The 13,470-nt window shown below is 40.2% G+C and overlaps 1 protein-coding gene across 2 annotated transcripts; it reads left to right on the plus strand.

Annotated features, from left to right (window-relative positions):
• The first annotated feature begins 1,648 nt into the window (after positions 1–1,648).
• polr3d (polymerase (RNA) III (DNA directed) polypeptide D) lies at positions 1,649–13,020 on the plus strand. 2 transcript variants are annotated; one of them, XM_088908667.1, is made up of 9 exons: positions 1,649–1,830; positions 2,423–2,584; positions 3,368–3,411; positions 4,195–4,349; positions 8,019–8,143; positions 9,030–9,213; positions 9,781–10,034; positions 11,166–11,318; positions 11,857–13,020. In XM_088908667.1, the coding sequence occupies exons 2-9, from the start codon at positions 2,441–2,443 to the stop codon at positions 11,974–11,976; spliced, it is 1,179 nt and encodes a 392-aa protein (XP_088764793.1). In that variant the 5' UTR covers positions 1,649–1,830; positions 2,423–2,440; the 3' UTR covers positions 11,977–13,020. The 2 variants fall into 2 exon arrangements, with proteins under 2 accessions (XP_088764793.1, XP_088764794.1); XM_088908668.1 differs by lacking the exon at positions 11,166–11,318 and having other exon boundaries at positions 11,857–12,120.
• The last annotated feature ends 450 nt before the right edge of the window (positions 13,021–13,470 follow it).

Raw genomic sequence — 13,470 nt, forward strand, 5'->3', positions numbered from 1 at the left:
AGTGTGTAAATCCTGATTGTTTAGGTATTGCAATTCTGACTTTTCATTATATTTTATTCTTTATAGTTTATTTTTGTAAATAGCACAAGAAAGACAGTAGACAACATATTACTATAAGGAGCATAAAACCTCTATAATGTAATAATAGTTTAATCCTCTTCTGTCATCATCTGCATTCATTACATACTATTATCAACAATTTTGCTACTGATATTACTTTGTCTACATTTTATCAATGATAGTAGGTTTCACTAAATTAAGACTCACTAATCTGTTAATCAAAGGAAATCCACTAAAACTGTTTTTAAAACATAAATAGGTAAAAAGCAGGAAATGAGTGAAAGACAAAAAAGAGCACTAATGGAACATTCACACTGAAAATAAATATAAAGACAATGAAAATGAAGTTATCACATATAACTACAACAAATTTGCTACCAAGAGTGGGTTGTACTGCAAAACTCACAGGCTAGAAGTGTGTGTGGCCACAGACCATACAAGCTGACATTCTGTGACGCATGCTTTGCAGAGAAAAGCAAAATCACAAGGCTGCAGTTATGGCCTTGTGGGATTCTGTGCCAATCCCTCTTGCAGATCCTTTAAGCCACATGCCTGTTCACTGGTCTCTGAACTCCAGTTCAACAATCGTCTATAACTGTCTCTGTTCAACTGGGCACAAATGTTCAATGAGATTCACATCTAGTGTGGGAATCCCAGGTGTTACAGTCACATTTTCACCTTGCCAGAAAGCCATTGTTATATGAGTAGTTTGAGGACATACATTGTCCTGTTGGAATGTTGTCAAGTCAGGATGTACCTGTAGGAAACGCAGTAGGAAAGTGGGGTCCCAGGACTTAATCAGTTAGGATGCTGTCAGACGGAGTTCTGAAGTAATAATAATAATAATAATAATAATAATAATAATAATGACTGTGACTAGATACTCCTGTCTGGACCATCACTCTTGGTCCTCTGCATTGATTGGTCTGTTGTGCACTACAATAAGTGTGTCAGCTTGCTGACATTAATCAGAGTGGTCTACACAAAACCTTACTAGACTTTAAAGAGAATTTGGCTTCATTGCTGGCAAGGTGCTATATAAATTATCTAGAGAGTGGTACACGCCATATGTGTTACAACAAATATATAAGAGGTGCATATATAATAAACATTACAATGTCATAAATATTACAAGGTATAAGTGTACATTTGTCGTTGCATAATGCAAAACAATATAGTAGGACACATCGTAAACATAGGAATATAGATCTCCTACACAGTATCAAACGTATTTCATAGGAAACTTTACTTGACCTTTAGGCGATTCACACATCCCCACATTAGGTGGCAGCACCACACAAGAGTGAGGAAATTTTGCATACCACTTCATTGAAAGATGTGCTTTTCTTTTGGTTTGCCGACATGGCTGCTCAATTTTTTTCTGATGAGATGCACAACCTGAGCACATCCCGAGGGTGTGTGATCTAGTGACGAAATTGCCGAGAATTTTAACTTCAAAAGGTACAACCTTATCTCAGCAGCGGAACGGTAGCGTTATCTGAACAAAACTATTGTAGGAACAACATTGCCCTTACAAACATGGTGGCTAGCACAGGCGAGCAAGGTGAAAGTTCAAAGGGAAAAGTCCAACGTCAGTCTGTCATGGTGGTTTTTGCATGAGTTAGGTGTATGTGTAACTCAGATTGTAAAAAAAACGACAAAAATAGTGCATTTCAGCTGGTGACGATTTTTTCCCAGTATCATTTGTACTGGTTTTGTATCTGAAATACATTTGGAAGAGAAGTCTTGATCGTTTTCTTTCGAATTCAGGTAAATGAAGTGATTTACATGTGTAGCCAGCTTGTTGTATATGTAACAGGATCGAGCGAGTTCAAGTAGATGGCGAAAAGCGAATTAATTTTACAATTTTCATCACAACGTTATTTGCTGTTCGTGTAGTACTCTTTCGATGGCCGAAGAGCTCTGCAGAAAAGAGCGGAGTGAAGGGAGTGCGTGGTACTGTAAGGTTTTCTAGTCCTGGACAGGACGAGGACAGGAGAATGGTCTCAGTGAAAGTTTCACTTTAGCTAAAAGATCACGTCTTCGGTCAGTCGCCTCATTTTTAACAGTTGCCCAATCGATTATCCTTGTTGCTTTTCAGAACTAGAGTTACAGACCTCTCCTGTTAGTGGCTGACTGTAAATTTCATCATAAATATTTTTCTAAAGATTAAGTACTAAATAGAATTTGTGCTACGTGGATCACACTGATGTGTTTGAGGATGCGCATCACATGACCCCCTTTTTCTCAACGACTGGTCATTTCTTTTAATGCGGCCATTGTGGCAAAGTGACTTGTTAGTAAGGAGTTCCTCACGCCTGTTTCTCAGTCGCTCTCATTCTCTATCTTTTCTCTGCTGCAGTGGTGTGATTGTGCAGCGATGTCAGACCCTTGTGGTGGGGATCCCTTGCCCCCAGGGGTGTCTCGGCCTGCTCTGCCTGGAAGGAGACTCCCTGCCCCTGTTGTGACGGGACGCCTGCCCTCCATGCGTTCTCGCGACCTCACCCTGGGGGGTGTGAAGAAGGTAGGAGTGAATAGACAGAGCATGCAGCTCCCCCATTACATAGCAGATTGGTCAGATACAGATTTTATGAGGTGCAGTGCCATCTCTACTGATGAAGTTCTTGTTTTAATGTTTTAATGTAGGTACAGTAGAATTGAGTTGAGCTGTGCTAATCAAAATACTAACTTAAATATTTCTTGCAACATTTTAGCAAGTGAAACTTTCCAGTTGCTTTGCAACAGTTTTCTGAATAAATAGCTGAAGGCATCTTTTGGGTAAGCCTGACATATGCAGTGTCTTGCACTACTCCAACCAGTATATTTTGACGATAAAAGAAATTGTGAGGTGTCCTGATATGCTTCACTTGGCATCAGGGGGTGAGGGGGCAAAGCAGGAACATTGAACTGTTTTTCTGATGAGTTGAAAAATCTGTTTCATGTCCTTCAGATGGTAAAGAAGGTTGTCTGTTCATGAGAATATAAAGTCAACTAGTTCTAGGTCTACTAATATGTGACTGTGATTGGTAATTTAATGTTGATCTCACATAATACCTGAACATTCATAGTATATATTTTACCAGTTATAAAAATGCTGCGTGGCAAATTTAGTGTCACATGTACTATCTGTTGCCTAAGAATCCAGAAAACCAGGAATGCTAAAGAAATTTCTAAACTTTCAAGCATTCAGACTTTTGTCTTTTGTCATTTGTCCCATTTTTATTTGGTTGCTGTTGGATGAGTTTTAGATTGTATAAATCTCAGATGCCACAGGCCCAATCAGTCTCTTTTTTTCTGTATCTTACAGAAAACTTTCACCCCCAATATCATCAGCCGCAAAGCCAAGGAAGAGTAAGTAAATTATCTTTGATAGACAAGTACCACTAGGTCTCTTCCACAGATTTCATAATGAGAACTAGGCCTAGATGAAAAAAAAAATTATAGTGAGATCAGCCTTCACTGGTTTGTTGTATATTTTAAGTACTTCAACCGTATTACACTTTTTTTCAATCTAAAAAGCTTAGCAAAACATGAAGAAAGACTCAAGTCTGGTAGCAAACTTGCATCTGCAAGCATAATTTAACATTTTTGGTTAGATTGAATCCAGTGTCTATGTGCATGTTGTCTATCTATCCACAAAAGCCTGTGATTTTACAATGACAACCACAAAACAGAGCCAGTACCAAAACAGCATTATTTGCGAGGCTGGACTTGTGAATTGTGCAGGGTGTGAGAGGGCAGGAAGTTCAGACAAGATGGCAGCCTTTATCTGGACTATATGACCCAATAAACTGTGGGGAAAGAGCTGCTGTCCTCAGTCACCTGACCAGTTGTTATAAGAGAGGTGGTCATACGACAGTTTAAAAAGCAGGAAGCAAAGGCTTCCAGGGTTGGTCATATCTGCTGTCTGGAGGACAGACAGCAGAGCCTCTGAGATACAAACTCACAAGTTCCTTTTACCCCTCGGTCTGTCACATCCATCTCCCTTCTCTCTTGCTCCTTGGAGGGACTGCCTAGGCCTAGACAGTGGAGGAGATTGATACTATTAACAAGGGAGGGAAATCCTTTCTTTAGTGTGTGTTGGGAAGTGTCTAGAGTACATGATGTCACCACTGCATTTCTGCATTCCAACAGGCAGAAGGTGGAGGGCCACCAGAAGAAGGAGAGGAAGGAGAGAGAGAGGGATCGTCAGCGGGATGGGCGAGGAAGGGGCCGGGGACGCCCTGAGATCATTCAGTCCCACTCCATCTTTGAGCAAGGCCCTGCCGAGATGATGATGAAGAAGAGGGGTGAGAAAGGCAGCTCCTCTTTGAATGTACCCCCAAGAATACCAGAGAGCTTAGCTACGAAGGGCACACCTCAATGGTGGTCTGGTTTGATTTCAGAAAGCATTCAGTTACTTTTCTGCTTCTACTTTCTTTTTTACTTTTTTTTAATGAGGAGTCCTTTGACAACCTGGCTGTAATAATAGTTTTAATGCTGTTACTGGTAGAAATGAGGTAGTGATAGAGCTAAACTAGAAGAATACGTGCACAAGTTTTTTAAACAAATGCCCCTTCATTAACATATAAAGAAATTACTCTTGAGTAAAATTTGTTAAACGAGTGATGAGTTTATGTATATACAGTCTGTGGCATTTAGCATTGTTACTGGGCAAGAAAGCAATATTTGAATTCAGAAATTTTCATTTTATGTTTTTTTTCTTTTAATTTGATTTTGAAATAATGGAGTGGGTGGCATGGTGGCACAGTGGTTAGTATGGCTTTTCTGACCTGGGGTGCTGTCTGTGTGGAGTTTGTGTGTTCTCCCTGTGTTTGCGTGGGTTTCCTCTGGGTGCTCCAATTTCCTCTCACAGTCCAATAACATGCTGGTAGATTAATTGGCTTCTCAGAAAATTGGCCCTAACTGTGAGTGTCTGCATGTCTGCTCTGTGATGGACTGGCTTCATCCAGATTGTGCCGGGTTCTTGTTCCCATTGCTTGCCGTGATAGACTCCGGCTCCCCCGCGACCCTGAATCAGAAGATGCAGTTAGTACAGTAAGTGAATGGATAATTAATAGATTTATAATGGTGACACCTAGTGGAAGGAAAGAGAATGGCATGTAATCCCAAAGCATTCCCCAAGTGCTTTAGACATAGGATGGGACCTGCTTCTTCCACCACTGAAGTGCCGAACCCACATGAGCGTCATCTCATGTGTCAACCATTAGTGCCAGCAGTCCGGCTGCTCTGCAGATTAGTGGGAAATTGCTTCACTGGCTGAATTCAGGGGGAACATTATGGAGGCTGGATGGTGGAATTTAGCTTGGACACTGGGGTTAACAGTCAGCATATCAGTAGGCAGTTCTAGTAATTTTTCGTAATGAATAAGTAGTAAAACCTCAATTTAAAGTATGATTTGAAAGATAAAGTCTCTTTCGACACAGTATCTCCTGTCCCCATACTGTAGTATTGGTGTGGACATTTTGCTCCAGGGGAAGAGTGCCATCTGTTGACCCATACATCCCATTAACACTTTTCTGACTGTTTGAAATTCAGTAACATGTGAATGAGAATTCCTTCAATAAGGGCTCCAAAACAATGTTAAATACAGTTTTCTTGCTAGACATATTTTCTGATTTAAACACTCAGTGAGACTCATTTGATGTTGGGTTTTCATAACTGCTCCCTAATGTGATTATGTTCCTAGCATGTTTGTATGTCATTCTGAAGACATTAGTTTATATAACTGCACATGGTCTTTACCAAAGTAAGTTTGAGAAATGTTACACAGGAAAAATAGCCTTTCTAGAATTGCTCATTCTATATGATGCTGTTGTAGGTTGTCTTTTTTGGAATGCCTAATAGTTATTCAAAATCATCCTTATCATTATTATTATTGTATAATAGCTAAAGATACTGTTTATATTTTATTCTTGTACTTAAAAACTAACAGTTTATATTTACAAACAGTAGATATAATTTAGTCATTTGATATGTAGAAAAGTGTGTGCAGCTTATGGTTTGCATCAGAAGAGTTGCTATGAGAACTTTTAAGCCTACAAAAATTTGAATTTCTTTTTTGTGAAACAGCTCAATTTAACAACCAAAAAAGAGCAATTGCATTTTCTCCTAGGCCCCAAAAAATAGACAAAGAAAGCTATAAACAAATCCTGCTGCTGCTTAAATTGACTCATAATGCAAACTGCCCCTGCGTAAAAACTAGCCAGTTAACAATCTTTGTTGTAACATACTGTCTATGAACAGAAGTGAAAATTGGGTTCCTGTGTAAAGTAACATAGGCACCCGACTGCAGTTTCCCTTTCTTCATTTCTGATACCCCAGCCTATAATGCTAATCTTGTTTTAATTTTTTTTATCATTCTAATTAGTAAGTCATTAACATCTGATGCTCTGTTGTTCCTGCATAAGCTAAAATAGTTATATGGATACTTCCATTTTGTTCTTGCAACTTGAGCTGCCTGTTTTGGGAATCCTTACACTGTTTGAACTTTATCTTGGTGAAATTCATTAACCATTAAAGTTGCTTCTGATTTCTGCCTCACAACTTGTCATCAGATGTTTTGGCCTGTTGTGCAAACTGCTCCAGTTCGTAGATTGGTTGACCACTTAACTCTAAACTTTGTAGGTTTCAGTATATGAGACTACAGTTAAAGTGATGAAATGAAATTTCTGTTTAAGTCAGTGTCCTCCTTTTTATTCTCAAATTGTAGCCTACAGCTGTCTCGGTAACCGTTGCTGTGATTCAATTGAAACTTTCAAGTTTCAGGTTTCGTCACACTAATACCTGCTTTAGATTATAGCCACACCTTTTACACCGACAACAATTCAAGACCTGCTCAACGACACTCCCTTTGTACTCTTAATTGCTTTTTTTTCAAAAACAGCCTAATAAAATCTTCTAACCCTAATGAATAGTCTTGGCAGTAATAGTGCATTTGCAGTGTTACAGAAGTGGGTTCCTGTATACACCAGGAGGGCTGCTTTACCCAGCATCACCAGATGCTCTTGTACAAAAAGCGAAATGCCGCAGTTTGTAGGCTTGGACTTGCTTGGAAGCCTTCAACATTATTTAAAGCAGCTGACAACTGTTCAGCTAACAAGTCGGCATCCAAATCACCCTGAAACTCGCAACTGGCAACCCACTGATGCTAAGCATGTCTCACCCTGGATGGGAGACCCCCTGGGAAAAATGAAGGTTGCTGCTGAAAGAGGTAATAGCGGGACCAGCAGGGGGTGCTCACCCTGCAGTCTGTGTGGGTCCTAATGCTCCAGTATAGTGACGGGGACACTATACCGTAAAAAGGCGCTGTCCTTCGGATGAGACATAAAACGGAGGTCCTGACTCTTTGTTATCGTTAAAAATCCCAGGGTGTTTCTCGAAAAGAGTAGGGGTGTTACCCTGGCATCCTTGCCAAATTTCCCGTTGGCTTTTACCAATCGTTTCCTCCTAATAATCCCCATCTTTAAATTGGCTTCATCACTCTGTTCTCCTCCTTACTGTTAGCTGATGTGTGGTGAGTATTCAGGAGCACTGTGGCTGCTGTCACATCATCCAGGTGGGTGCTGCACATTGGTGCTGGCGGAGGGGAGTCCCCATTACCTGTAAAGTGCTTTGAGTGGAGTGTCTAGAAAAGCGCTATATAAGTGTTCCCATTACTGAAAATAGAAACACGGTTTACACACTAGAAAACATTGCAAAGGTTTTTCAAGAAACATGATTTTAAACTTAATGTACAGAATACTATTATACATGATTCAGAGCAGATTTGTATCACAGTCAATAGATATCTATTTATATTAATAGATATTTATGATTTAAATTTAGGATGTGTAGTTAATGCACTAGTAGTGCACAGTAACACAGTTCGTGCACAGTACGTGTAAAGGAGGGTTCTGAAAAGGGGGGCTTTGAGGAGTGATGTTGGCTCTGAAATAATCCTGTCTCTCCCCCTTCAGGTGGTTGGGAGAATGAGAGGGACACCCCCACCATGGGCCCCTCACCCATCATCAACATCAAGAAGGAGAAGAGAGAAACAGAGGAGGAGACCAAAGAGATACTGCGCATGCTGGAGCGAGACAATGTCGGTCTACCCTGTTCTTTGTCTCTCTTCAGATGCTTGTCTATGTGTCTAGTGTGCCTGTCCACACTTTCCCAATTCGTCTGCCTTTGCTCTTTAATAGTTTTTACTTTTTATTTTGGTCTATATAGTGTTTTGCAAAGTGTGCACTGGTAACAGGCTTTTCATTTTCATGTATTTAGTACATGGCTTTCCAGTGAGCAGTAAAGCTTAAAAACAAACCACCCAGGGTCTTGTCATGGTAGACCTATCCAGAAGACCTGATCTAATGGATAAACCTAACAGAGCATAGATCACTTGTACAAAATTATATTCAGGCTTAATCTTAAAATTTTTGTGCACCTAACTATTTTGCCAGGGAGAACAAGGAAGCTCAGATTGGCACCTGTGACCATTCTGCATATTGACCTTTCACTTGTTAGCATGTGACAAGCTCTGCATTAACATATAAATGGTGCAGTGCTTTTTGGAGGAGTGGTACAGTATGTCTCCTTATTAAGGTCACTGCGTGCTTCCAAGTTTCAGAGCTGAGGTAACTGTCTCCAACCCTAGATTTGAGTGACTTTACTTTTTGGGCCATAACACGATTTTGCTGGATGCAAATTGCTTGTAAAGGTAGTCAGTCAGTCACTATTGCGTCGGTAAGTTCTGATATATTGGCACGGCCTTGATAATGCATGGACATTGTTGGCCATTGACCGTTTTCTAATTTCCTTGTTCTTTTTATTGTTTTTCTCTAAGTATATCTCTTCTCTTTTTTCACGTCTACATGTATACACGGTCTTTCTTCCCCTCCCTCTCTTTTTCTCCTCTCTCTGTCACCCTTTACCCCTCCCCGTGTTTCCCTCTTCTCTCTTTCTTATGTCCTGTACTTATATTTACCCCCAAGTTTCTGGACGACCCTCGGCTCTGCAGTGACCTGCGCAGCTGTCCGGTCCAGCTGCCTCTGGCCATCTCAGGCTGGGTCTTCAAGGAGGAGTCCAGCGAGGAGAACCTAAAAGGAAGCATCAAATCCGAGGGGCTGAAGACAGAAGAGGAGAGCATGGAACTGGACACCGTGCCCACTGTGAAAGGTACCTGGAGCAAATGGTGGTAGGGAACCCAGTAGTCTGACTCGTCATTTGAAGATATGTGTGCCAGTTTATTCTGTGGTTTTGACTTCCTCAGCATATGAAATCCTGGTTAATGGATTTTTCATTTCAAAAGCAAAATATATGATTTCTTTTTTTAATTTAATACATTTGTTTGCCATACTTTCAAAATAGTAGTGTTGCAGCAGCTACTCTTAGGCTTCTGAAAACACAGAGTGAACTTAATGCACACCTTCATAGCTGGAACATGCAAGGCAGTGGTTAATATTAAAAACATAATACACGTTTTTTTTCCCATCAAGAGTTTGTTGAACAAGGAGACTAGTTGGATATTTATTGCCAGGCCACCATGAAAGGTGTGTTCTGTTTGCTCAGAACCATGCTAAAATGTTGTATTGTCATATGAAATTCACAGCGTAGAAAGTAAGGTCCTGTAAACTTTCTCTACTTTTTCTTTATTCTCTTTACAATTTTCATAAATTGTTTGCTCTGTAGCACAGATAAAAAAATGTTTTTTTTCTTTGTGTGATGGTACTGCCTTCTCCTCAGTCAAGCAGGAGCCTATGGATGTTCCTGTGATTAAGAAGGTGGAACCATCCTCCAGGCCTCCATCAATGCCAGAGGAAGAGTCCCTGAAGGAGCTTTTGATTGGCTGGAGTCAGTCCAAGGGGGAGGAGCTTCTTTTCTTGCAGCTGCCAGACACTCTTCCAGGCCAGCCGCCCACTCAGGAGCAGCGGCCAATCAAGACAGAGGTGCAGACAGAGGATGGACAATCACTTCTTGTAAAGACAGAGAAGAACCAGGTATACTGTACGTGGCGGTCTGCTGTGACATCATGAGAAATCAGAGGGAATGCTTACCTTGGTATTTTCAAATCCTTTTTGACGCAAGATTTCCCTTCAGGTGCTCAGCAATCTTCAGCAGAAGGGTAAATTAGTTAAGGGTCTGTTCATTGAATTAAGTACTCATTGGATCATGTCCAGCAGTGAATGGAATTGCCAAGGTTTCCTAGTCATAATGTAGAAAGTACCATAGAAGAGATTGTGCTGGAGTAGTCCTGGCATAATCCCTATTCATTTCATCATTTAAATTGTCTCTGTCACTCAGCCACTTGTAATGATCAAGTCCCCATGCCTGTCCACAAGAAAATGGAACAGTTGTTAGTTTCCTGTTCTACTTCTATTTAAATTTAGTTTTCCTTTTGTAAATCTATTCCTATGCTGCCTAGTTGTCCTAAACTTTACCCTTACCCTCTTATCTTTGATGTCCTCTGACACCAACAGTAGCATCAGTAAAAAAAAATTTTTTTTGCAGAGTTTTGCAGTATTGCCTTGTGATAAAATAAATCACATGTCTGACATGGTTCTGTTGTAGGTTTAAAATTTAATTGTTCTTTAAATAACTAGTTTGATCCTTTTAAGTTGTATTCATTATAAGTTGGATGTTTAAGAGTGCCTATGTAGATTATAGGTAATATGAAGTTTATAGCGGTTTTAAACCCTGAAAGAAATGTAGTTTACTTAAGTAGCTGGCTATAATGAAATCATAATGGCCAAGGGAAACGGTGACACAATACCCTACACACTCCTCTACTGCGTTATCTCTAGAACTGCTGTGCCATTTCCTGCTTTGTGGTTTATTGAAAGCATTATTTATGGGAACAGCTATGGATTTAAAGAAAGTGACTTCCACTGTAGCACATAATTTATTAATACAGCTGTAATGAACATCTGACAGAGAAGAAAAGCAACTGACTTTACAATTTTCAAAATCTTGAAGGAGACTCAAAAAATAGACGCAAATACAAACACGATTCTTTTACCTCAAGAAAGTGATGTTGCCCTGGGCTCCAGCCCTTTCGTTTGCTGGATGTAGGCTGGCATGTGTTGTCTTCTATAGCAAGTGTCCCTAAAAGCACTGTGCTCTGTGCTCAGGAGGTCCAGCTTGCGGAGAACACCTGCTCACTGGCAGACCTGGCAGAGGGGCAGGTGGGGAAACTGTTGGTCAGGAAGTCGGGTCGTGTGCAGCTTGTCCTTGGTCAGAACACGCTGGACATCTCCCTGGGAACACCTTGCTCCTTCCTGCAGGTTGGTTTGTTGCTAGGATAACCCTGAACGGTCTGTTATTAAAGAGATACAGACTAGGACATAGGGACAGAATAAGGTTTCAAAACAGAGGAAGTCACTTGGCCTTTGTTTTTTGGTTGCTAGTAACTTATTGCTCCACAGCTATCATGCAGGTGATACTTGAAAGACCCCATGGAATCGGCTCCAGAAATATCACTGAGCAGTTATTTCAAAGCCATGTCCTTTGTATTTCAGTTGAACAGATATTAATAGGAATTAATTGAAATATCTTTTGAGTCACACTGAGAACTATTGGATAAAATAGGTAAAATTCGAAACAAAAAACAACTAAAATTAACTTGTGAAAAGTGTTATTAGTCTTATTTTTCAGTCCTATATTTCACTCGGTTCTTAAGGTACATGAAAGCTAAAGTTCTGAATTTAGACTGAACAAAAAAATGATTGCTCTCTTTCTTGTCTGAACAAATTCTATTCCTCATGTAATATTAAGTGTATCTTCCAGTCTCCTGTTAACTCTTCCTCTGTCTCTACTTCCCAGGAGCTGGTGTCAGTAGGAGCAGGGGATGGGAGGACAGGGGATTTGACAGTTTTGGGACACATCAAACACAAGCTGGTCTGCTCCCCAGACTTTCACGCGTTACTGGAGAACAGAGCATGATGGGAAGGGGCTGACAGACAACACATCCACCACAGTTTGAGGCCGAAGATGGCCGTACAGATGTACAGGATTGCAGAATCCTGAGAGGCTGAACAGTGTGGTCAAATGGGTCTCCTAATGGTGGATTGGACAGCAAGAAGACTAAGAACTGTTCCAACAATGGGAAAAGAGAAGCCACTCATCAGGAATGTCATGCCCTCACTTATGTAATGTGTAGTTTTGTAATCTGGTGGGTTAAGGAAATGAATCTTTCTGAAACTCCCAAAACATTCTTTCACTAGCCAAACACAAGTGGGGAAAAAGAAAAAGTGCTTGTTGTGGTCTTTGAAACTGCTGTGTAATTTATAAAGTGATAGGTAAAATTAAAAACTGTATAATCATTTTCTAGACTACTTGAGTAGTGTACAGTGTTTAACCTTTAAAGGTTGAGGTATGTTTGATTTGGAAACCTGACTGCTGTGACTATAGCAGAAAGCAAAAGTGAGACAGTGTTTTGATCTAAAAGAGGAATTTACATCAGCTTTTTGACCTTAAAGAGATTTTATAAAATAGGCTCATAAAACACTATATGGATAAACATAACCTGTCTGAGCACAGGGATTTGATATGATTAACCCTTCAAGATCTGAGAGAATCCAGTCATGGTTACTGATGTTAGAACCTAAAGACTGTGTGGCAGAAGAGATGCTTACCAAATATTATCTATTGATGGTTGAAGAAGTGCTGTGCTGACAACTTAAAAGGAATCATCATTGTTTTTCTTTCTTAAGCTGTTTAGAAATTGTTCAGTTTTAATTTGGCTACCTCATTTTGACAGTGAGGCACTTTGCTTGCCTGAGTTTGAGTGACTGGATCTTTGTTTGAATTTTGGGGGTGATGAAGCTGCTGTTAGTGGTGATTACCACAGAAATATATCTGTATACATGGAACTAGGGTGAGAGAGGTTGCCTTATTCTTCTTCAGAACTCTCAGGTAAGGTTTGCGCAGGAAGGTAAAAATAGTGTTGGTTACAATCAATCCAAATAAAGACACGATGCAAATCCTTTTTTTTCTTTGTTGCATTACATTTCTTTCTTAATCGGATAATGACACAGCAGGGTTATGATCAAATGTGAGTTTGTTTACATGTTGTCAAGTAGTTTGGATGGACAGCTGTTCAAGAATGACGTTAATTTCATTTGAAGGGCTTTGTTTCTTCATGGTACTCACATTGCTCTTGAAACTCGAGCACATAAAAAGGAATCCAGAATCAGTAGGTAGAATCTGCTCGTTACTGAACTGCAGGAGAAACTCGCTCTGGCCCTTGATTTTTGATGTTCTTAGCCCTTTCGATGGTGGATGTGTAATTGTAACCGAAGAATCCGTTTGAAAAAGGGCTCAGCTCTACCCCAACTGCTCAGTGATGTACAAACGCTGTACATCTGGTGCAACCCTACTGTGTCTTGGAACTGTCTATTGCCTTTGTTGTTTGGAAGTCAGGTTGGTGGTGTTAGC

The sequence above is a fragment of the Atractosteus spatula genome, chromosome 2, assembly GCF_055471065.1.
Source record: "Atractosteus spatula isolate fAtrSpa1 chromosome 2, fAtrSpa1.hap1, whole genome shotgun sequence".
Lineage (NCBI taxonomy): Eukaryota > Metazoa > Chordata > Actinopteri > Semionotiformes > Lepisosteidae > Atractosteus > Atractosteus spatula.

What these genes read in the sequence shown, in the direction of transcription:
- polr3d (XM_088908667.1), top strand. Translation starts at nt 2,441, where the DNA reads ATGTCAGACCCTTGTGGTGGGGATCCCTTGCCCCCAGGGGTGTCTCGG. An exon ending in GATGATGATGAAGAAGAGGG is followed by an intron (nt 4,350 to 8,018) that starts GTGAGAAAGGCA and finishes CTCCCCCTTCAG; the next exon opens with GTGGTTGGGAGAATGAGAGG. An exon ending in CACCGTGCCCACTGTGAAAG is followed by an intron (nt 9,214 to 9,780) that starts GTACCTGGAGCA and finishes CCTTCTCCTCAG; the next exon opens with TCAAGCAGGAGCCTATGGAT.